Source organism: Bufo bufo, chromosome 3, assembly GCF_905171765.1.
Source record: "Bufo bufo chromosome 3, aBufBuf1.1, whole genome shotgun sequence".
NCBI lineage: Eukaryota > Metazoa > Chordata > Amphibia > Anura > Bufonidae > Bufo > Bufo bufo.
Genome location: NC_053391.1, coordinates 289403578 through 289429754, shown reverse-complemented (window position 1 = coordinate 289429754; position 26177 = coordinate 289403578). Strand labels below are relative to the sequence as shown.

At 43.1% G+C, this 26177-nt stretch overlaps 1 protein-coding gene across 1 annotated transcript in view; it reads left to right on the top strand.

Moving 5' to 3' along the window:
- Nucleotides 1-26177, top strand: part of ITPR3 (inositol 1,4,5-trisphosphate receptor type 3) — a 605308-nt gene that overhangs the window by 386942 nt on the left and 192189 nt on the right. The window contains 4 exon segments of the mRNA XM_040424182.1: nt 7495-7664; nt 17193-17219; nt 17221-17282; nt 17284-17392. Of these exon segments, the coding sequence (XP_040280116.1) occupies nt 7495-7664; nt 17193-17219; nt 17221-17282; nt 17284-17392 (368 nt within the window).

The following is a 26177-nucleotide window of genomic DNA, read 5'->3' as shown; positions in this document are numbered from 1 at the left end:
CAGGTGACTTTTCAGTATCAATTCATTGTGTGTACTGTAATAACATGACCATAATTTTACTTGTATGAATCATTTTTTGCCAGTTTTCACTCCCTGCAGGCTCGGTTTTCTTGGGGGGGCTTAGCTCCAGAGGGGGCTATAATATTCTCCAACACCTAGCACCACTGATATTTGTAATGATTCCTTCTAATGAAGAGGGCCCTAATCAGTGTCCTGAGTTCGTTTTCTACGAAGTTCACTACTGTGTTCAGCACCCCTTCATGAGAACTGAAAGCTGTTTGATGTCCCCTCCTCAGCACACAGCAGTAGTAGAATACTTACTAGACCATGATCTGTGTGACGGGAGAATTTCTATGTGCAAGAACCCTGTCTTTCTCCCCTATTCCTCACATAGGCCCAGATTTACTAATCATAAAGATAGCATAAACTTAGACAGGCTGTCTAGACCTGTACAGATTTATTGCAGTGGCTCAGGCTGGATGACAATCCTGGTGCAGGAATAGACACTTTTCTCTGACTTTATCCCAACTATTGGTTGGTTTACTTTGAGATTGATTTTTACACCATAATTGTGGCTAGAGATGAGCGAAGTTCTTAAAAAATATAAATAAATGATTCACCAAATTTTTCAAAAAAATTATTTGTAGGTAGCAGGCGCAATGACTGGGAACAGCGATTGTGCCTCCCCATCATTGAACCCCTTGGATACCGTGTTCATGGCTGACCACAGCACCTGAGATTAATATTAAGGCCTATCAGTGGTTAATCTTAAAAAAAAAAGGACTTGCGGGCTCTCAACCTTAGGCCTCTTTCACACGACCGTTTTGCGGTCTGTTTTTTACGGATCCGTTGTTCCGTTTTTTGGTTCCTTTTCTGTTCCGTTTTTCCATATGGCATATAGAGTATACAGTAATTACATAGAAAAAATTGGGCTGGGCATTACGTTTTCAATAGATGGTTTCTGCCAAAACTGAACGGATACGGAAGACATACAGATTAATTTCCGCATGTGTTCCGTTTGCGGACCCATTTACTTGGATGGAGCCACGGAACGTGATTTGTGGGTAATAATACGACATGTTCTATCTTTCAACGGAACGGAAATACGGCGAATATGTAGGGAGTACATTCTGTTTTTTTGCGGAACCATTGAAATGAATATCTGTATACGGAACGCAAAAAAACCCCCGTGAATGCAAAAAAAAAAAAAAGCTGTGTGAAAGAGGCCTTATTCATTTGAGCACGAAGAGGCTGCTGTGGCCATCTTGCTTGAAGATCCAGTGAGAAATCTCACGCAGTGCTTGATGAGATTTTGCGCGGGATCTTCAAGCAAGATGGCTGAGGCGGCCTCTTTGCTCTCAAGAGGATGAGGTATGAATATTTTTATATTTTTTATTTTGTTATTTTTTTTATTTTATCGCCATTTCAGGGAAAATTTATTAGTTACCACGAAGCACAAGGAAATTCAACACTAATGTTTGGTGCAAAATGGCACATTTCATGTCTCTCCCTTTCACACAAAGCTGCTCCTCTTCTGCTATGCCCCACCCCCTTGTCAAGTATGTCAGAAAAAGTGTAGAAACCCTTGATGCTCCATTTTGTGGCACTTTTTACACAGATTTTTGGTGTAGACATTACAAAGGACTATTGAGCGAGCGATTGTCAGGAGGGAAGCGTTCCCTCCCGGCAATCGCCTGCTAGTTAGTGGAGGAGACCACTGCAGCGCTGTCCTCAGCAGCATGAGGAGTAGCGATCGTTATGCCCGATGAACAAGTTTTTCCTCATTCATCGGGCAATCAGCGGCAGTATTACACTGCACGATGCACGCTCGTTAGCGATCATCAAAATCCGGAGTAATACAGCCTTTACAGACAGTGCAGTAGCCCGCTGTAGGGACAAAATACGGATCAAGAAGTTGTTTTTGTTAACCCCTAAACGCAAAACGCGGTGAATGAACGACGGGGGATGCATTGCCAGAATGCATTCCGCCGTATACATGCACGGCTGGCTGATCGGGTGGGCACTGAAGTGGTGCGCGCGCGATCACTGCAGGGGCCTGGCAGTCCCTGGTAGCCGGGCCTCTGCTGTATCCGCCGACATCGCTGTTTACAACGATGCAGGCGGATTAACCCCTTCTATGCCGCGGTCCACGCTGACCAAGACACAGAAGTTGTTTCCGGCGGGTGAGTGAGCGCATAGCGTCCCCGCGCTGCTGTGGCGGGGACTCGATGTGTCAGATGGCAGCCCGATGCCGTGCAGAGGCTGCCCAATGCCTTGCACGGCATCGGGACCTGCCTTCTACGGGTGCCGAGGAGATACATGCATGTATTGTAATGAATTGCAGAGGGGATCAGACCCCCAAAAGTTGAAGTCCCAGAGTGGGACAGAAGTAAAGTTTTCTTGTTTAGTTTTATCTTAAAGTAAAAAAAAGTGTTTTGAATAAAAAAAATTAAGTTTCAAGTTAAAAAAAAATAAAAATGCCCCTTTCCCCTGATTTTATAAGAAAAAAAAACGCACATATTGGGCATCGTTGCGTCCGTAACGACCGGCTCTATAAATATATCACATGATCCACCCCGTCCGATAGACACCATAAAAAATAAAAACGATGTAAAAAAAAGCCATTTTGTCACCTTACATCACAAAAAGTGCAACACCAAGCGATCAAAAAGGTGTATGCCCCCAAAAATAATACCAATCTAACTGTCACCTCATCCTGCAAAAAATGAGCCCCTGCATAGGACAATCGCCCCAAAAAATAATAACTATGGCTCAGACTATATAGACCAGGGGTCCTCAAACTTTTTAAACAGGGGGCCAGTTCACTGTCCCTCAGACCGTTGGAGGGCCGGACTATAGTTTAAAGGGGTATTCCCATCTTGGACAATGGGGGCATATAGTTAGGTGCGGGTCCCACCGCTAGGACCCGCACCTATATAGAGAACGGAGCCCCGAAAGTGAATGGGAGCGTACCGCGCATGCACTGCTCATGCTCCAATTCATTTCTATGAGGCCAACGGAAATAGCCGAGCCAGCGCTCTGCTATTTTCGGCAGCCCCATAGAAATAAATGGAGGGCAGCTGGGCATGCGTAGTGCGCCCTCCTTCACTTTCGGGGTTCCGTTCTCTATATAGGTGCGGGTCCTATAGGACAATGGGGGCATATCCTAGCGATATGCCCCCATTGTCCAAGATGGGAAAACCCCTTTAACTATGAACAAATTCCTATGCACACTGCACATATCTTATTTTGAAGTGAAAAAACACATTTCCCTACCCCTGAACGTCTCCTTCTCCTTTCTTCTTCTCCGGACTTCCTGTGACGCAGCTGCACATGAGGTTCACAGGTCTGGAAGGAGGTGCGCCTGCGCGGCAAGATGAATAGAACCAGTGGCGGACCCAGAGCTCCCCAATACTATACTGCAGAAACAGATAATACCACTGATAATATTAGTGCCACACAGAGCCCCCCATATAAAATACCCCTTCTTTGTGGCCTCAGTAAATGTCCCCATAGTGCCCCCCAATAATGTGCCAGTAAGAGGTGCCCCCATAGATGCCCCCCAATCATGTGCTAGTGAAAAGTGCCTCTCCCCGCCACTCATGTACCAGTAATTAGTGCTACTCTCCTCCCCCCCCCACTCATGTGCCAGTCTCCTCTATGCTGCCACCCCCCCCATGTGCCAGTAAAAAGTGCCAATTCTCCCCCCCACCCATCATATGCCAGTCTCATCTCTGCTGCCATCCCCCCATGTGCCAATAATAAGTGCCAATTCTCCCCCCCATCATGTGCCAGTCTCCTTTATGCTGCCACCCCCCATGTGCCAGTAATAAGTGCCAATTCTCCCCCCCATCATGTTCCAGTCTCCTCTCTGCTGCCCCCCCCCATGTGCCAGTAATAAGTGCCAATTCTCCCCCCCATCATTTGCCAGTCTCCTCTCTGCTGCCACCCCCCCCATGTGACAGTAATAAGTTCCAATTCTCCCCCCCATCATGTGCCAGTCTCCTCTCTGCTGCCACCCCCCATGTGCCAGTAATAAGTGCCAATTCTCCCCCCCATCATGTTCCAGTCTCCTCTCTGCTGCCACCCTCCCATGTGCCAGTAATAAGTGCCAATTCTCCCCCCCATCATGTGCCAGTCTTCTCTCTGCTGCCACCCCTCATGTGTCAGTAATAAGTGCCAATTCTCCCCCATCATGTGCCAGTCTCCTCTCTGCTGCCACCCCCCCATGTGCCAGTAATAAGTGCCAATTGCTGCCCCCCCATGTGCCAGTAATAAGTGGGGCCAAAAAATTGGCCGATTTAATAAAATAAAAAAAACACTCATACTTACCATCTGCGATGCGGTGTGGTGCAAGCCTCTTCTGGCCTGTGTCCCGCTCTGTACTGCTCAAGCCGTCTGATGTAATCGCGCCGTCTGCACTGGCCTCTGATAGGCTGCCGGCACAAGGCCTGCAGCCTATCAGAGGAACAGGGAAGGGAGACGTATCTCCCTCCCCTGCCACAGCACAGCAATCTGTATCGCTGTCCTGAGGAAGGCGATGCAGATCACTATGGAGATGAGCGCAATGGAAGCGCAGCGCTCATCTCCTGCTGTGCCCTGCCAGAATTGCTGAAACGGCCAAAACACCCGGCGGGCCGGATCAGTGTCATCGGAGGGACGCATGTGGCCCGCGGGCCGTAGTTTGAGGACCCCTGATATAGACATTAAAACATTATTTATTTTTTTTGTTTCAAAAATGCTTTTATTGTGCTAAATGTAAAAAAAAAAAAAAAAAAAGTATACATATTAGGTATCGCTGCGTCTGTAACAACCTTCTCTTTAAAAATATCACATGATTTAACCCCTCAGGTGAACACCGTAAAAATAAAAAAATTAAAACTGTGTCAAAAAGCCATTTTGTCACCTTACATTACAAAAAGTGTAATAGCAAGCGATCAAAAAGTCATATGCACCCCAAAATTGTACCAATCAAACCGACATCTCATCCCGCAAAAATGATACCCTACCTAAGAGAATCGCCCAAAAAAAAAAAACCTATGGCTTTCAGAATATGAAGACACTAAAAAATCATTTTTTTCAAAAATGCTTTATTATCTAAAACTATGGCTCTCGGACTTTGGTGACACTAAAACATGATTTTTATTTTATTTTTTTGTTTCAAAAATATTTATGTATAAAACTTAGCTAATATGTATACCTTTTTTTATTTATTTGTCGCCGTGTCCGTAACAACCTTCTCTATAAAAATATCACATGATTTAACCCCTCAGATGAACACCGTAAAAAATAAAAACTGTGTCAAAAATCAATTTTGTAATAGCAAGCGATCAAAAAGTCAAATGCACCCCAAAATTGTACCAATCAAACAGTCATCTCATACTGAAAAAAATGAGCCCCTACATAAGACAATCGCCAAAAAAATAAAAAAAAATATGGCTTTCAGAATATGAAGACACTAAAAAATATTTTTCCAAAAATGCTTTATCTAAAACTGAAACAAACAACCAAATTTGGTATTGTCGCGTCTGTAACAACCTGCTCTATAAAAATAGCTGATGATCTAACCTGTCAGATGAACGTTGCAAATAACAAAACATAAAAACTGTGCCAAAACAGCTATTTTTTTTTTTTGTTACCTTGCCTCACAAAAAGTGTAATATAGAGCAAACCAAAAATCATCTATACCCTAAAATAGTACTAATAAAACTGCCACCTTATCTCGTAGTTTCCAAAATGGAATTACTTTTTTGTAGTTTCTACTCTAGGGGTGCCTCAGGGGGTCTTCAAATGTGACATGGCAAGTTAAAATTATCCCAATGAAATCTGCCCTTCAAAAACCATATGGCATCCCTTTCCTTCTGCGCCCTGTCGTGTGCCCGTACAGCAGTTTACAACCACATATGGGGTGTTTCTGTAAACTACAGAATCAGGGCAATAAATATTGAGTTTAGTTTGGCTGTTAATTCTTGCTTTGTTAGCGGAAAAAAATGATTAAAATGGAAAATCTGCCCAAAAAAAATCTGCCCATTTTCAATTAATTCTTGTGGAACACCTAAAGGGTTAACTCAAGTTTTTAAAATCAGTTTTGAATACCTTGAGGGGTGTAGTTTCTAAAATGGGGTCACTTTTTGGAGTTTCTACTCTAGGGGTGCATCAGGGTGGCTTCAAATGGGACACGGTAAAAAAACTGTCTATCAAAATCTGCCTTCCAAAAACCATATGGCATTCCTTTCCTTCTGCGCCCTACCGTGTGGCAATACTTTTATCTTAATTTTCCATTAATTCTTGTGGAACACCTAAAGGGTTAACAACATTTGTAAAATCAGTTTTGAATACCTTGAGGGGTGTAGTTTCTAAAATGGGGTCATTATTGGGTGGTTTCTATTATGTAAGCCTCATGTGACTTCAGACCTGAACTGGTCCTTAAAAAGTGGGTTTTGGAAATTTTCTGAAAAGTTTCAAGATTTGCTTCTAAACTTTTAGAAGCCTTCTAACGTCCCCAAAAAATGAAATGGCATTCACAAAATTATCCAAACATGAAGTAGACATATGGGAAATGTAAAGTAATAAGTATTAGATGAGGTATCACTATATCTGTTTTAAAAGCAGAGAAATGGAAATTAGAAAATTTTTGGTAAATTTGGTATTTTTATTATAAATAAAAATGAAATAATTTGATTCAAATTTACCACTGTCATGAAGTACAATATGTGACGAGAAAACAATCTCAGAATGGCTTGGTAAAAGCGTTTTAAGGTTATCACCACATAAAGTGACACATGTCAGATTAGCAAAAATCTTTCTGGTCCTTTAAGGTGAAAAATGGCCTAGTTCTTAAGGGGTTAAAAAGCTACATTACAGTTGATCTTTGCATACACTAATAATTTATCAAAAAAATGTAAACAATAGGAATGCTTTTTAGATTTTCACATATAAACTTTAGTAAGATAAAGTTATTCTGATGAAGACGGGTAAGGCTACTTTCACACTAGCGTTTTGGCTTTCCGTTTGAGATCCGTTCAGGGCTCTCACAAGCGGTCCAAAACGGATCAGTTTTGCCCTAATGCATTCTCAATGGAAAAGGATCCGCTCAGAATACATCAGTTTACCTCCGTTCAGTCACCATTCCACTCTGGAGGCGGATACCAAAATGCTGCCTGGAACGTTTTGCTGTCCGCCTGACTAAGCGGAGCCAAATGGATCCGTCCCCATTGACTTACCAGGAAGGATCCGTTTTCTCTGACACAATAGAAAACGGATCCGTCTCCCATTTTCAATGGTGTTCAAGATGGATCCGTCATGGCTATAGAAGACATAATACAACCGGATCCGTTCATGACGGATGCATGCGGTTGTATTTTTGTAACGGAAGCGTTTTTGCAGATCCATGACGGGTCCGCAAAAAATTCTAGTGTGAAAGTAGCCTAAGATAAGTAGTTGTTAAAACGTATAATGTTAACCATTTGTTGCTGATTACTTTTATCTCTTAAGGGATTGTGGTGCCTACTTCAAGGGTCCTAACAGGAGGACCCCAACATCGCAAAGGACATGAAGGGGGAGAGCTTGGTGAAGGTAATGAAGTTGGTCCTGTTGTACTAATTATGGAACCCATTTTGAGATTTCTTCAGCTCTTGTGTGAAAACCACAATCCAGACCTACAGGTAAGAAGAAACACCAGTTCCTGGTCAGCAAATGTCAAAATATTACTTTGAAACCATAGGCAACTTGTGGGAATATTTTTCTTTCGCGCTTATAGGGGTTTTCTGGTCATTTTGGCCAATTAATGTATGGTGCTAATCAGTGGAGGGAAGCTCTTTTGCATAGTACTTACCCTCCAACGCAGTTGTCTCCACTGTACTACGTAGTCAGGAGCGTTCAGCACTTTCAACCTCGTGGGACGCTCCCACACGGGAAGGAAGAAATCCACAATGTAGCAAAGAAATCCCACCGGGCGCTAAATCTTCAATTCATGTATCCTTTATTTCATCTATGTAACAATGGATGCTTTTCGGCCCGTTCAGCCTTCGTCAGCTGACAAAGGCTAGATGGGCCGAAACGCGTCCATTGTTGCAAAGATGAAATAAAGGATACATGAATTGAAGATTTAGCGCCCACTTGGATTTATTTGCTACATTGTGGGTCTCCACTGTACTGGCATGCGCTGCAGCTGTTCGACCAAATGTGGCCACTTCTTTTCCTGTTGAGCTGCATTGACTCTAATGAACTGACAGTGCAAAGTGAGGAGGGAAGTACTACTGTAAAAGAGCTTACCTCCACAGGTTCGCACATTACATCAATTAGACGAAATGCCCGGAGAACCAATTTAATCAATTCTAAGGCTTCATGCACACGACCTTTCTGTTTTTTGCGGATCCACAAAACACGGAAGCCGTCCATGTGCCTTCTGCAATTTGCGGGACGGAACAGGCGGCCCATTGTAGAAATTCCTGTCTGCAAAACGGACAAGAATAGGACATGTTATTTTTTTTTTTTTTTGCGGGGCTATGGAATGGAGCAACCGATGCGGACAGCACACGGAGTGCTGTATGCATCTTTTGCGGCCCCATTGAAGGGAATGGGTCCTCACCCGAGCCGCAAAAACTGCAGCTCGGATGCGGACCAGAACAACGGTCGTGTGCAAGAGGCCTAACTTGCATATTTTCCTCTCAGATGTCTAAAGGTATAGGTATATCTCTTTTATGACCCAATGGGACATTACACATAAGATGTGTATACCAGATGGAGTACTATGCTGTTGCTCCAATGCTGATGCTTTCCTGATACCTTGCCAATCTCAGTTTTTCTGGCTCCAGTGATTACCTGTAGACACTACATGTGCCTGTTGCCAAAAATCACTGGCAAAGCAGTGTCATGCCAACACCATTGAGGTTGGTTATAGCAGTCAAATGTTGTGTCTACAGATCATCATTGGAGAACGAAAAATGGAGAGAGGAGGGTGAAAAGCAATAGCAAGCTGTTTTGAAAAATTTGAAGTTAAACCCTCCAGTCTGTATGACACCAGTTTCCGCATATGTATTGCTGATGCCCTCTTAGACTAGGCCACTAATTTTAAATTCTTCATTGCCTTGCTCTTTGTGCTTTAGGATGATGCAGGACACTTTTTTGTTTTCATACCACCACGGTACTTATATTGTGTTCCATATTTATTTCATATCTATATTTACCAGAGATGTTGCAATACACTTTTTACATGGCTTTTAACGATTTGAATTTCATGTACTTGGATGCACAAGTTGATTGGCACTCGTTTAAAGTGTCTTTTGCCCGATGCTAAAGCCTGTATTACACAAGCCGATTGAGCAAGCGATTGTTGAGAGGGAAGCGTTCCCTCCTGACAATCGCCTGATAGCTAGCGGAGAAGACCGCTGCTGTTACATGCAGCGATCTTCTCTGCAGCATGGGGAGGAGTGATCACTATGCTATCACTCAACCCCATGCTGTCTAGCGGCAGATCGTAATAAGACAGCACAATTTGCTGCCGGCAAACAATGATTTTTAAGCGTTGGGTTTAAGTCAGGGCTCTTGCTGGGCTACTCAAGTATGTACATTCACAGAGTTGTCCCTCCCTGTGTTTTCTCATTCGGACCAGTCTGAGGTCCAGAGCACATACAGTCAGGTCCATAAATATTGGGACATCAACACAATTCTAACATTTTTGGCTCTATACACCACCACAATGGATTTGAAATAAAACAAACAAGATGTGCTTTAACTGCAGACTGTCAGCTTTAATTTAAGGGTATTTACATCCAAATCAGGGGAACGGTGTAGGAATTACAACAGTTTGCATATGTGCCTCCCACTTGTTAAGGGACCAAAAGTAATGAGACAATTGGCTTCTCAGCTGTTCCATGGCCAGGTGTGTTATTCCCTCATTATCCCAATTACAATGAGCAGATAAAAGGTCCAGAGTTCATTTCAAGTGTGCTATTTGCATTTGGAATCTATTGCTGTCAACTCTCAAGATGAGATCCAAAGAGCTCTCACTATTAGTGAAGCAAGCCATCATTAGGCTGAAAAAACAAAACAAACCCATCAGAGAGATAGCAAAAACATTAGGCATGGCCAAAACAACTGTTTGGAACATTCTTAAAAAGAAGGAACGCACCAGTGAGCTCAGCAACACTAAAAGACCCTGAAGACCACAGAAAACAACTGTGGTGGATGACCGAATAATTCTTTCCCTAGTGAAGAAAACACCCTTCACAACAGTTGGCCAGATCAAGAACACTCTCCAGGACGTAGGTGTATGTGTGTCAAAGTCAACAATCAAGAGAAGACTTCACCACAGTGAATATAGAGGGTTCACCACAAGATGTAAACCATTGGTGAGCCTCAAAAACAGGAAGGCCAGATTAGAGTTTGCCAAGCGACATCTAAAAAAGCTTTCACAGTTCTGGAACAACATCCTATGGACAGATGAGACCAAGATCAACTTGTACCTGAGTGATGGGAAGAGAAGAGTATGGAGAAGGAAAGGAACTGCTCATGATCCTCAGCATACCACCTCATCAGTGAAGCATGGTGGTGGTAGTGCCATGGTGTGGGCATGTGGCTGCCAATGGAACTGGTTCTCTTGTATTGATTGATGATGTGACTGCTGACAAAAGCAGCAGGATGAATTCTGAAGTGTTTTGGGCAATATTATCTGCTCATATTCAGCCAAATGCTTCAGAACTCATTGGACGGCGATTCACAGTGCAGATGGACAATGACCCAAAGCATACTGCAAAAGCAACCAAAGAGTTTTTTAAGGGAAAGAAGTGGAATGTTATGCAATGGCCAAGTCAATCACCTGACCTGAATCTGATTGAGCATGCATTTCATTTGCTGAAGACAAAACTGAAGGCAGTTGCAGTAGAGGCCTGGCAGAGCATCACCAGGGATTAAACCCAGCGTCTGGTGATATCTATGCGTTCCAGACTGCAGACTGTAATTGACTGCAAAGGATTTGCAACCAAGTATTAAAAAGTGAAAGTTTTATTTATGATTATTATTCTGTCCCATTACTTTTGGTCCATCAACAAGTGGGAGGCACATATGCAAACTGTTGTAATTCTTACACCGTTCACCTGATTTGGATGTAAATGCCCTCAAATTAAAGCTGACAGTCTGCAGTTAAAGCACATCTTGTTAGTTTCATTTCAAATCCATTGTGGTGGTGTATATAGCCAAAAATGTTAGAATTGTGTCATTGCCCCAATATTTATGGAAATGACTGTATATATGTACTTTGCTACATTCAGCTTTCCCTCAACCCTGACCAGTCTCCCTGTCCCCGCCTTTGAAAAACATCCCCATAGCATGATGCTGCCACCACCATGTTTTAATGTAGGGATGGTATTGGGCAGGTGATGAGCAGTGTCTGGTTTTCTCGAAACATGACGCTTGATTTGGAGCCAAAAAGTTCAATCTCTGTTTCGTCAGATCAGAGAATCTTTTTTTTCAGTCTTAGTCCTTTAGGTGCTTTTTTTGTAAACTCCAGACAGTTTAAGTGTCATAGCAAAGGGTCTGAATACTTATGTCAGTGTGAATTTTGGATTTTTCTTTTTTAATAAATTTGCAAAAATTTCTAAAATTCTGTTTCCACTTTCTCAATATGGAATATTGAGTGCAGATTGATGTGGGAGGGGGAATGTATTTGTTTTATTTTAGCACAAAGCTGCAACACAACAAAATGTGAAATGGTCTGAAGACTTTCCGAATGCATTGTATATCTGTCCTTATAAAAAGTTGACAGTCACGTGTACAATAAAGTTGAATCTGAGAAACAGTTCATATGCATATGGGATATAATTGACAGAATAGAATTTGACTACTGATTAAACAGGAACTGTCACCACAAAATGCAATGTAACCTGAAAGCACCGCAGGAGAAGCTGACCAGATTTATATATAGTTTTGTGGGAAAAGATTCAGTAAAGCCTATAATTTTTACATTTATATCTCTGCTTTTTCTACCTGCTGTTACAGCATCGGTACCGGAGGGAGGAGTTATCAGTTATTGATAGCATTGTGTGTATAAGTGTGAATACAGGGATAGCTGTTAGTCACTGATAACTCCTCCTCCTTGTACCAATAGCTCTTAGAAAAAGAAAATATATCAATGTATAAATTACAGGCTTTACTGAATCTGTTCCCACAAATCTTCTCATTTTCTATTGCTCTATAACATGGTGCTTTCAGATTGCATTACATTTTGTGGTGACCGGTTCACCTTAAAGAGGACCTTTCACCCGAATAAAGTATCTAAACTGACTATATAGACGTGTAGAGCGGCGCCCAGGGATCCCCCTGCACTTACTGTTATCCCCGGGCGCCGCTCCGTTCTCCGGTTATAGCCTCCGGTATGTTCATAGTTTTGCTCCACCCAGGGGAACCTGCCGGCGTCTCTTTCTACTATGCTGTAGCGCTGGCCAATCACAGCGCTCAGCTCATAGCCAGGCGGTTAACAGCCAAACAAAACTCAATATTTATTACCCTGATTCTGCGGTTTACAGAAACATCCCACATGTGGTCGTAAACTGATGTATGGGCACACGGCAGGGCGCAGAAGAAAAGGAGCGTCGCATGGTTTTTGGAAGGCAGATTTTGCTGGACTGGCTTTTAGATGCCATGTCCCATTTAAAGCCCCCCTGATGCACCCCTACAGTAGAAACTCCCAAAAAGTGACCCTATTTTGGAAATTAGGGGATAAGGTGCCAGATTTATTGGTACTGTTTTGGGGTACATATGATTTTTAATTGCTCTATATTAAGTTTTTTGTGAGGCAAGGTAACCAAAAAATGGCTGTTTTGGCACCGTTTTGTTATTTTTTATATTTTACAAGATTCATCTGACAGGGTAGATCATGTGCTATTTTTATAGAGCAGGTTGTTACGGACGCAGTGATATCAAATATGTTTACTCTCTTTTTGCTTGTTTCAGTTTTAAATAATAAAGCATTTTTGAAAAAGAAATTATGTTTTTGTGTGTCCATTTTCTGAACGCCATATTTTTCTTATTTTTCTGCCGATCGTCTTGTGCAGGGGCTCGTTTTTTGCAGAAAGAGTTGAGGTTTTTATTGTTACCATTATTGGGTACATAGGATTTTTTGATCATTCATTATTACACTTTATGACCAAAAAATTGGCTGTTTTGGAACAGTTTTTATTTATTTATTTTTACAGCGTTCATCTGAGGGGTTAGGTCATGTGACAGTTTTATAGAGAAGATTGTTATTTATTTAAGTTTTACACAATAATAGCATTTTTGAAACCAAAAAAATGATGTTTTAGTGTCTCCATAGTCTGAGAGCCATAGCTTTTTTATTTTTTGGGTGATTTTCTTTAAGGGTATCATTTTTTGCAGCTATTCATCCCCAGGACTGTGACAAGGGGACATCCTCTGCATCTGGAGGAAAGACGTTTTGTACACAAACATAGAAGATGATTCTTTACGGTAAGAGCAGTGAGACTATGGAACGCTCTTCCTGAGAAGATGGTGATGGTTAATTCACTAAAAGAGTTCAAGAGGGGCCTGGATTTATTTCTGACGAACTGACAAACATCAGAGAAACGCGTCGGGCTACTAACTGGTGTCTTCTACAGCATTTATTGTCATCAGTAACTTCATGTTTGTCGGGTGTTTCACGGACTGTGACACCTGACGATTTTGTCTATGCAGGACGCAGGGTTCCATCATCCTAGCGCTGCATCCAATAGGTGTGTCCCAGGGCTCTGGGAGCGCAACCTTGTGTGTGGGTATTAGTGTTACTAGGGATCCCTCCCCTCTCTTTCCTTCCCCTTCAGGACGAAGCTGGGCAGTCAGAGCACTGTTTAGGGAAGGACATAGGGACTGTAGGAGGTTGCGGTGGACCTGGAGAAGGGCTTTTTAACCAGGGTGTGTAGTAGGGGCAGAGACCCAGCAGCCCCTTCCCCTCTTCTCCTTTCCCTCCCTAGTATTAGGACTTACCCACCTCACAGTGGGGTGGTCTCACATCTCGCTGATTGAATTTGCACTATTATCTAAGGGCATATATTTTATATATATAATATTAAAAGTTATATTTTAAAGGCTACCCATATTCTCATCAGTTTTTGTGACCCAATTATAAGGTACCTCATATTTGTATTTCTAAACAAAGAGCTAGTTAATAGGTCAGCGGCATTAACTCCTCAGGTGCGGCACCTGATGGGTTAATTGCCGCGGACGTAGTGCCCTGTTAGAGGTCAGGTGTCGGCAATGTGTTTCTGCCGCCTGTATTTGTAATGTATTAAACGTTAGTTATCATTGGTGGCGCAGTGTGCCCTCTTCTCCTCTTCGTTCCCATTGGTGGCAGCGGCAGCACAGGGGGGAGGGAGAGACCGCTATCTTTTCCCCGTGCTGTTGAGGGAACATGGCCGCGCTGAGAGCAGCGAGATCCATTATCTCTGATACTGGGCTGTGCAGTAGCACAGCCTAGTATCGATAAAAGGCAAATCCCGGTATCAAAACCAGGACAAAAGTATCGATTGGGTATCGAAAATTCGATACCCGAAACAACCCTACATGAATTACCCTCCTCAGGTGAACTTCGTATAAAAGATAAAAATCGTGCCAAAACAGCCATTTATTGGTCACCTAAGTCCCAAAAAAGTATGATCGTAAACGATCAAAAAATCATATGTACCCAAAAATAGTACCAATAAAAACATCCACTCTTCCCTTAAAACACAAGCCCCTACACAAGACGATCAGCAGAAAAATAAAGAAAATATGGCTTTCAGAATATAGAGACACAAAAGCATGATTTCTTTTCAGAAAAATTATGTAAAACTGAAACAAACTAAATAAAAATACACATAATTGGGATCATCGCACCCATAACGACCTGTTCTATAATGACCTATCCTGTCAGGTGAACCCTGTAAGAAAATAAAAAATAAAGACTGTGCCAGAACAGCCATTTTTTGGGTTACCTCACGAAAAGCATAATATTGAGCGATCTAAAATCATATATACCCCAAAATAGTACCAATAAAACTATAGTTTCCAAAATGGGGATACATTTTGGGAGTTTCTACTGTAGGGGGTATCAGGGGGTCTTTTAAAGCAACATGGCAACATAAAATTATCCCAGCGACATCTGCTCTCCAAAATCCATATGTTGCTCCTTCACTTTGCTTTCTAACGTTTGCCCATACACCAGTTTACAACCACATAAGTGGTAAACTACAGAATCGGAGTAATAAAAATTGAGTTTTGTTTGGCTGTTAACCCTTGCTGTGTTACGCTAAAAATAGATTAAAATGGAAAATCTGCAAAAAAATTGCTCTACATTTTCCTTTCATTCTTGTTGAACACCTAAAGTGTAACAAAGTTTTTAAAATTAGTTTTGAATAACTTGAAGATGTAGTTACATTTCTGGATGGTTTCTACTATGTAAGCCCCACAAAGTCACTTCTTAACTGAATTGGTTCTTTAAAAAGTGGGTTTTGGAGGTTTTCTAAAACAAATTTAAGAATTGCTTTTAGACTTCTAAGCCTTCTAAAGTCCTAACAAATAAAATTACATTTTCAAAATGATGCCAACATAAAGTAGACATCTGGGAAATGTACATTAACAATTATTTTATGAGGTATCACTATCTGTTTTAAAAGCAGAGAAATTAAAATAAAATATAAAAAATCAAAATTTAAATTGAGAAAGGGGCCTTAATATGGTACCATGGTGATTCACCATGGTAAAAGATCATGTGACGTACCATGTGATGACCAGAGTGACGTCATCCCAGGTCCTTAAACTATAGTTAATGCTCTCCACAGGTCCTATACAGTAAAAGAGTCAGACGGAGATGCCCGGCATCACGAGCAAGTGGATTAAGGTGAGTTAAATGATTTTTTATTTTTTTTAACCCCCTCCAGCCCTGTTTTACTTAGCATTCTGTATTCAGAATGCTATTATTTTCCCTTATAACCATGTTATAAGGGAAAATAATACTATTTACAGAACACCGATCCCAAGCCCGAACTTCTATGAAGAAGTTCGGGTTTGGGTACCAAACACGCGCGATTTTTCTCACGCGAGTGCAAAACGCATTACAATGTTTTGCACTCGCGCGGAAAAATCGCGGGTGTTCCCGCAACGCACCCGCACATTTTTCCGCAACGCCCGTGTGAAAGAGGCCTTAAGTCTTCTATACCACTGTGTGCCTGTGAGAACAAAGGCTCAAAATTTGAATTATAAATTTAGGGTGGTGTGACACTTGTTTTTTTGCTTTTGTATTGTGAAAATGAATGCCTGTTTTTAGGGGTGCCATTTTTAATCAGTGTTTTTTCAAAACTATTTTTTTCCTTTTATTATAACTTTGCAAGTTAGGCTGCAGGGACAATTTGATGAGGAACAAAACTAGCTCAGAATTTGTATGACACATCAAGGGTACCTGAACACAGTGCATACTTGTATACAGAAAAGCTGCATGAAATATGCACCAAAACCGTACAAAAAACACATAAATCCGCTGTATTTATCGCAAGTTTTGTTGCGTTGTTTGTCTGTTTTTTTTCTGTATTTTTATGTCAATGTTCTGTTTTCTATTTCCGTATGGAATAAAAAAAGTGTACATGAGATTTTTCAAATCTCATTCACTTTGCTGATACTGCATTTGGAAATGTGCACGTACCCTTAGGCCTCTTTCACACGGGCGTCGCGTGTGAGGCAGGACAAGATGCAGGTGCGTTGCGGGACAATGTGCGATTTTTCCGCGCGAGTGCAAAGCCTTTTAAGGCGTTTTTGCACGCGCGTGAGAAAAATTCTGCATATTTGGTACCCAGACCGAAACCCGGACTTCTTCACAGAAGTTCGAGTTTGGGTTAGGTGTTCTGTAGATTTTACTATTTTCCCTTATAACATGCCGTTCCGCAAATATGCAATGCACACAGATTTCATCCGTATTTTTTCTGGGATCCTTGTTTTGCGGACTGCAAAATACATACGGTCGTGTGCAGGGGCCTGACCAAATTTTCACCTCCAGTAGAAGAGGAGATAAGCATGGTCTGCCGCTATTGTAGTTATGCCCTGGCTCGTGTATTTGCCTCAATAATGTTAACATTTCCTGCATGCTGTATGAAAAACTAGCACATTTTTGTCGTATGCATAATCTGCAGAAAGGCTTATTTTTAATTTAATCAATTTTTTTTTTCTATCAGAATTTCTTGCGGAATCAGAATAATAAGGACCCATTACAACTTAGTATGTGAGACTTTACAGTTCCTGGATATCATGTGTGGAGCACCACAGGGGGTCTGGTCTGTTGGGTCTATACATCAATGAAAAAAATGTGGCCCTTATAACCCAGACTTTGGAGACCCTCACAGAATATTGCCAAGGACCATGTCATGAGAACCAGGTATGTCTATTGTTTTATTATTCATTAAAGGCTATCCACACCTTTGTGTCAAAAAATAAAAAAAATATTACCACTAATTTAATTTTGTGGAGGAAATCATTTCTCCAATTGGTTGTATTTATTTTTCTTTTTTCGTTTTTGCTCTACAACCTGCTGTGCTTCCTATGCACAGCAGGTTGCTCTCAGTGGATTTACAGTGTCTCCACGATGTGTTTTATAGCTCCTAATATACATCCCAGGCGTCTGCACTTTCATTATCAGTCCTGCCATGTCTATTAGGGCTCGTTCACATGAACGTATTTTGTGTTCTGTATACAGGCCGTTTTCTGCGTTCCGCATTCTGTCGTATACAGAACCATTCATTTCAATGGGTCCGCAAAAGATGCGGACAGCACTCTGTGTTCTGTCTGCATCCGTTGCGCTGTCCCGTGGCCCCACAAAAATTGAGTCTTGTCCTATTCTCATCCGTTTTGCGGACAAGAATAGGCATTTCTATAATGGGCCTCCTGTTCCGTTCCACAAATTGCAAAAGGCACACGGGCGGCATCCGTTTTTTGCGGACCGCAAAAAACAGAACGGTCGTGTGAACAAGCCCTTAGGGGCTGTAAAACACATCCCTGGCAGGTGCTAACACAATCGCCAATGCTGTAATTAGCATACACATTGTATGCTAATGACAGCGCTCTGGCCACTCATGTCACCTCACACATAGTGCTATCAAACTGGGGGACCACTCACTGCCCATTGTCCATTATCCCATTGCCACTTGCTCTTTCAGGTATGCTGCCCGAGCCCACGTTGCCAGACAGGACTGTGCTGTGTGAGCAGCGGAGGATGGATGGCACATGGCTGGGGGTTTGGAATGAGCAGTGACTTGGAGAGACAGGCTTGTACGTATGAGATACGGCTATGTGAGCAGCAGAGGATAAAAATGCACGGAGGGCGGGGGGGGGGGGGGGGGGTTTGCGAGCAGTGACTTCGAGATATTGGATGAGCAGTGTGAGATACGGGCAGTGCTGGGTGAGATATGGGCTGTGTGAGCAGCGGAGGATGAATGGCACGTCGGGGGGGTAAGTGGGATGTGTGCGAGCAGTGACTTGAAGATACAGGAGAGGTCAGGCTGTGATGTGAGAGCAACCTTCAGTAATAAAGCATGCAGTACATGGCAGCCTCCCCACTCTGCTCTGCCATCTACAGCTGGTTAATTTGGAACTCATATATGCACACACAGTGTCGGTCTGGGGTACCTAGGGCCCACCAGTAAAATTTATTTTGGGGGCCCACCATATGGACACATTTCAAATATAATAAATAATCTAACAAGGTTTTTATATGAACATAGGCTGGTTGAGGAGCTGTACATTGAATATTTGTATGTAGCGCAGTAAGTCTACTGTGTTATGTGCCACTTGTGCAGGGGGTGGGAGACTAGGGGTCCACCTTGCTCAGGGGCCCACAGGGGAATCCCCTGTGGGCCAGTCTGAGCTTGTGCACACACACAGATGATGCCAGGATAGTCCAGGGTTGGCATTGGGTATGCTCTTATATGTGCCATAAATATGCACTAGTAGTACTTGCGGAAAAGCCATAGAGAGGAGGCTGCCATGTACTGCAGCTATAGTACAGAATGCTGCAGAAGTTGGGATGAAAGTTCAAATCAATCTGGCGATACACATATGTACAGTTTTCTAGTTCGGGTAATCTGCCCAATTCTCAGGCTGTGAAAATGCACCATTAGTGATTACTCTTTCACTACACACAATGTAGTATATAGCCCTGTATTACACAAGCCGGTATTTTGGCCAATGATCGCTAACGAGTGTTCATATGAACGCTCTTTAGCAATCATCTCTCAGTTTAAAGGCCTATTGCACTGTCAGATTAAAGAACAAAGCAGTATTGTGGGTGCTCAACCAAAAAAATTAAAACCAAGAGGGATTATCGTTAATATGATCACTATCAAGCGTTTGTAGTGACGCTCATTAGCGATCATCTGGAAGAGAAGTACTGCTGCCAATTACCCGAAGAACAGTCATCGGGTAATCGGGATCCTTAGGCATGCTAAAAAATCGTCATTATTTGCCAGCGGCAGATTGTGCTATCTAATAAGCGCTCCGCTGACGGCAAACAATGAGAATGTATAGGGACGAGCATTGCATTAGCGATCATTCACCCCTATATTGAGGAGATTACTGTCTCCTCGTATGATGGGAAGGAGCTCTTCCCTCTTGACATAAGTCTGCTACATCTGCCCATGCCACAGCAAACACTCATTTATCAGGTAATTCAAATATTTTAACATGTTAAAAAAATATTCTTTGCAGGTGGCAGATTGTGGTGTCTAATCACGACCTGCTGTCTGAAAATATACTGCGTGAGGATGAACGATGGCATAGTGATTGCTCCTCCCCATGCTGCAGAGAAGGCTGCTGCATGTAATAACAGCGGTCTTCTCAGCTAGTGAGCAGACGATTGTTGGGAGGAACATGGTGCTGACTGCATACACCACTCTGCTACATGGTGCTAACTGCATACACAGCTCTGCCACACAGAAAACTGCACAACATGCTTACATAGCCCTGCTTTATATGGTACACATGCTCCACTAAGGAACCTTCATACCCAGCACAGTCCTACACGGACTCTCAGGAGTTCGCTTTACTCCTCCCCCACACTTGGTAGATCACATGACTGTGACATCACCACAGGTCCTGTACACATAATGTGCTGTTTAGTCTGGAGATGTCCATGAGCGGCAGGGCTTCCTGTGTGCCGGACCCGGCAGGCTGCTGATACAGTGGTCCTGAGTAGAAAAAGACCATGTGGAAAAATACACAGGGCCAGATTTATCATTAGCTCAAGTCAGAATAATGGAGTTAAAAAAGTCGCAAAATTTTTGCACAATCGCTTAAACTGCGCAAAATGTGCGACTTTTATTGGCTCTGCACTATGCTCGCCAGTTTCTGAAAGTGGGTGTGTTTTCTTATGTAAATGAATCTCTAGACAGATTTTACTATTGCGACTATTTTAAAAGTCGCCAAAAAATTCGCAATTTCACTCTAGGGAGGACCATGCTTATCTTATGCGACTTTTTAATAGAACATGCGACTTTTGTAAAGCTTGCTTACTGACGCATATAAACTGCTACCGTCAACCCATTTATTACAGTCTTAAAGGCCAATCATAAATCTGACTTAACCAAAAGTGACTTTAGCCATATGTGAAAGTGGAGTGGAATGATAAATCTGGCCCACAGTCTATGATGCTTCTACAGGTGTTATTGTGACATTTTAAAGGGTGAACACTATGATGCAAATCTGCAGTACATTTCGACATGTGACAAATTTTAATCCACTACGCATTCCAGTTGCACAGAATTATTACAGGGTATGTGAATAAGATTTGTTTACATCTCATCATTATCCAGCTACAGTAAAAGGCTGTGGACAGTGGCGTACCTATAGGGGAAGCAGGGGAAGCAGCTGCTTTGGGGCCCAAACTCAGAAGGGGCCCACCCAGGATGAGTACTAAAAGATTTTATTGTCAGGGCCCCCTCAACAGTACTATAAAATGACATTACATACAGTGACACTGTAGAAAACTGACCAAGCGGCTGCCGGGCTTCATCTGAGAGTGAGATCTTGACTAGCCATAAGAGTGGGGGTTTCACGAGAGGAGGGGTTTGTGAGGAAGTTGCTGGGGTGGGGACCCATTCAAAAATTTGCTGTGGGGCCCAGACATTTCTAGTTACTCCACTGGCTGTGGATTTAACACCCACAATACCGCAGTAGAAAATTATCAGCGTGCACGGCCTATGTGAACATACTCTTACAGCGGGAAAAAAAAAACACAGCAACAATGCAATACTAATATGCAATGTTAGGAGCTTACCTCATATGGATATATACATTGTAAGCCTTTATGGGCAGGGTCCTCTCTCTCTTTCTCTATCAGTTTATTGTTCATGTTATGCTATGGAATAAATGGCACTTTAATAATAAATAATAATAATTTAACCCTTTCGCTGCCAGGACAATTTTCTCAGTTTTATTTGTACAAATAAAACACAAGTTATAAAATAAAAAATCATACTTACGGCTCATACCCATATAATTTCTGAAAGTATACACCCAATACATTGTCGAAATGCCATGCAACTTTGTGTTAAAGTGAACATTTTCATAAAAGTTGATAACAGTAAAAATGATACCCATGCAGAAGGTGATATGGTCCATACCACTTCGGCCTAAATTTACATTCACATATCTTCATAAAATCATCAGAACTTGAAAGAACAAAAATCCTGGTTTAAAACTGAGAATTAAAAAAAAGTAGCAATCTGTAAAATACGGGGATTACCGTCCTTTAAAAGTAATGCACCTCCAAAACCTATATATTTCCTGAAGACAACCTGATTGCTGTTGCCTTGACAAATTATTGATAACCGTGTCTACCTTCAAGTAAGGGCTCATGCACACGAACATATTTTTCTTTCCATGTCTGTTCCGTTTTTTTTTTGCGGACTGTATGCAGAACCATTCATTTCAATGGGTCCGCAAAAAAACGGAAGGTACTCCGTGTGCATTCCATTTCCGTATGTCCGTATTTCTGTTCCGCAAAAAATAAAACATGTCCTATTATTGTCCGCATTACGGGCAAGGATAGGACTGTTCTATTAGGGGCCAGCTGTTCCGTTCTGCAAAATACGGAATGCACACAGACGTCTTCCATATTTTTTTACGATCCGTTTTTTGCGGACCACAAAATACATAGTCGTGTGCATGAGCCCTAACTTTGTGACAAACAGGAATTAAAAAAAAATGCATCAAAACAAACATTTGCATCTATAAAGTACATCCAAGCAGAAGTTTACACATAAATACATATATGTAATATATTAAGGTGTGCAAATCTCATATGTACCACAGCTGGAACATAGGCCATGTAACATATGATCGTCATCTACATATGTGTTAAAAATTTATACTATACACGTCAAACCCTTTTAGGTTATCAGAATCTACATTTTCTGAGAGTGCAAAACGTACTGTGTATACAAATATAATCTAATACACAAAACCACCTTTATGCAACTTTGCAGAACAGTGATTATTCGCAAAAATTGGACAAAAATTTTAATCTGTGACTACAATGCATACTCTAGCAGAGTCCTTATGCACACAAAATATAGTCTGAACTCCTCACATCTTGCAGTTTTTTGCATACATATCACACATGTCTACATTCAATGCTTCATGTGTTAAACAAATGCAAAACGTCAGGAATGCACCAAATAACTTTTGCATGCAAGTATTGGGAATTGTACAGGGCTCGACAAATCCCAGGTCGCCATGGCGATCAGGAATTTTGTCCTGGCACCTGGGTATTTGCCCCTGCTTAAAAATAGGCCCAGCACACCAGCAGCCGGGCGCAGCCACTGGAGGACCTTTCATCTGGCAAAAAATTGTGAACTAAGGCTTCATGCACACGACCGTTGTGTGCATCCGTGGCCGTTGTGCCGGTTTCCTTTTTTTTTCGCGGACCCATTGACTTTCAATGGGTTAGTGGAAAAATCGGAAAATGCACCATTTTGCAGCCGAGACTGTGATCCGTGTATCCTGTCTGTCAAAAAAATAAGACCTGTCCTATTTTTTTGACGGACAATGGTTCACGGACCCATTCAAGTCAATGGGTCCGTGAAAGAACACGGATGCACACAAGATTGGCATCCGTGTCCGTGATCCATGGCCGTAGGTTACTTTAATACAGACGGATCCAAAGATCCGTCTGCATAAAAGCTTTTTCAGAGCTGAGTTTTCACTTTGTGAAAACTCAGATCCGACAGTATATTCTAACACAGAGGCGTTCCCATGGTGATGGGGACGCTTCAGGTTAGAATATACTAAAAGAACTGTGTACATGACTGCCCCATGTCTGCGTCCGGCCGGGAGCTCCTCCTACTGGTAAGTGACAGGTCATTAAGCAATGCGCCGCACAGACCTGTCACTTACCAGTAGGAGAAGCTCCCGGCCGGACGCAGACATCGCAGCTCGCAGGTAAGTATAATGCTTCTACAAATTGCTAAGCAACCATGGCAACCGGGACTGCAGTAGCGTCCTGGTTGCCATGGTTACCGATCGGAGCCCCAGCGATTAAACTGGGACTCCGATCGGTACTCTCCGCTGCCACCAATGATAAGGGGGGAGATTTTAATTAGGAGGGGGAGGGAGGGGAGAGGGCCCACTGGCCACCAACGAGTTAACTACAGGGGAGGGAGGGGGGCCAACTGGCCACCAACGAGGTAACTACAGGGGAGGAGGGGGGCCGGCCGCACTGGACAACAAAGAGTTAACTACAGGGGAGGGAGGGGGCCCACTGGCCACCAATGAGTTAACTACAGGGGAGGGAGGGGGGGGCCGGCCGCACTGGCCACCAATGTGTTAACTACAGGGGGGGTGCTGCCCCCTGCTGCCTGGCAGCACGTGCCAGGCAGCAGGGGGCAGTCATGTACACAGTTCTTTTAGTATATTCTAACCTGAAGCGTCCCCATCACCATGGGAACGCCTCTGTGTTAGAATATACTGTCGGATTTGAGTTTCACGATCTAACTCATATCCGACAGTATATTCTAACATAGAGGCGTTCCCATGGTGATGGGGACGATTCAAGTTAAAATATACCATCGGATTGGAGAAAACTCAGATCCTATGGTATATTAACTCCTGACTTTACATTGAAAGTCAATGGGGGACGGATCCGTTTGAAATTGCACCATATTGTGTCAACGTCAAACGGATCCGTCCCCATTGACTTGCATTGTAATTCAGGACGGATCCGTTTGGCTCCGCACGGCCAGGCGGACACCAAAAGGACTTTTTTTTCATGTCCGTGGATCCTCCAAAAATCAAGGAAGACCCACGGACGAAAAAACGGTCACGGACCGCAAAAAAATACGGTCGTGTGCATGAGGCCTTAGTGTCATGATCTGTACAGCGGCGCCCAGGGATCTCACTGCACTTACTATTATCCCTGGGCGCCGCTCCGTTCTCCTGCTATGCCCTCCGGTATGTTCGGTCACTTGGTTATAGTAGGCGGAGACTTAGGAAACTTGGTTATAGTAGGAGGAGACAGCCCTTGTTTTCCTGGGCGTCTCCTTCTCCCAGGCTGTGAGCTCTGCGCTGCGATTAGCCAGCGCTACAGCCTGGGAGTTTTCTTTCTCCCAGGCTGTGAGCTCTGCGCTGCGATTGGCCAGCGCTACAGCCTTGGAGAAGGAGACGCCCAGGAGAACAAGGGCAGTCTCCTCCTACTATAACCAAGTGACCGAACATACCGGAGGGCATAGCAGGAGAACGGAGCGGCGCCCAGGGATAATGGTAAGTGCAGTGAGATCCCTGGGCGCCGCTGTACATATCATGATACTTAGTTTACAATTTTTTGCCAGATGAAAGGTCCTCTTTAAGACCGCGAGGCTAACAATTGTACAGGCGGTGCAGATGACGGGTTAAGCCGAGTGACATCATTCCCTCTCCCCGCTGGCTGTCAGTGTCAGCTGGCCGCGGAGTGACACACGACATGTACGTGGCAGCGCTCACCTGCCCGCTAGGCGCTCTTCACAGCACGCCCCATGTCCCGGGAGCGGCGCAGGTGACTACGGTGGGGTTTCCATTTTCCTGCACGAAGACTCTTCCAGCGTTTCCCGGAGAGGAGCCGTCTCATCACCGCATCATTGGTTGCTATGATGCCGTGCGCTTCCTGCTGCCGCCACAGTACGGTAGTACACTGGTATAGATCATACCAGTGTACTACTGTACTGCGGCAGCAGGAAGCGCATGGCGTCATAGCAACCAATGATGCCGTGCGCTCCTGCATTCAGAAAAAATCCAGGCCGGTATCACACCGTCCGTGTTCCACGGATGTGTGCATGAGGCTTAACGCACTGACAGGACTCCGAGATCCCTCCGACAAACAGGACCGCAGCCCCACCCCCTCCCCATCACAGCACGGGATGTAAATCCGGCAAGAGATGGAACCAAATCCCGGCCTGGACTTAGTGCGCTTCCACAGCGGAGGGAGCACAAGAACGGCCCCGGAGACGCCGACAACAGCGACTGCATTATCTCCGGACAGGACAAATAATCCGGGAAGGCAGAAGGGCAGTGATCCCGCAGTCACGGCGGATACAGGCGGCAAGGGACATTTCTCTTCAAACCCAGCGCTGCTTCAGTTTTATCTAGTCACAAAATATGTTTACAAGAGAAGAACTATGAGATGAATGATGAGCCGGGACCAAACATCCTGGGGAAGGGATCTCAGTTCTGTCAGCTGCAGCACAGGGATTATACACAGTGACGTCACAGCGCAGGGATTATACATGCAGTGACGTCACAGCGCAGGGATTATACACAGTGACGTCACAGCGCAGGGATTATACACACAGTGACGTCACAGTACACTGAAAAACACTGAAGAGATGCAGCACACAGTGACGTCACAGTACACTGATAATAAACAATTCCCATGTTGTTTGGTTCTAGACTTCTTTATATGTTAATTTAAGAGGTGTTATTTTTGTCACTGAAAATAAGGCTTTATAAGGTAAAAAAAAAAAAAACGGCTCCCAAATTTTTTAGCTGGCTCCTAGATTCCAAGGAAATTTGTCAAGCCCTGGTGTAGTATAGAATTTTCATCTATATATCTATAATCCTAATTAATAATAATACATTCCTAAAATGAATATAATGTATTAACTAATAACACTTTTAGACGGGTATAATATGTGTACTTT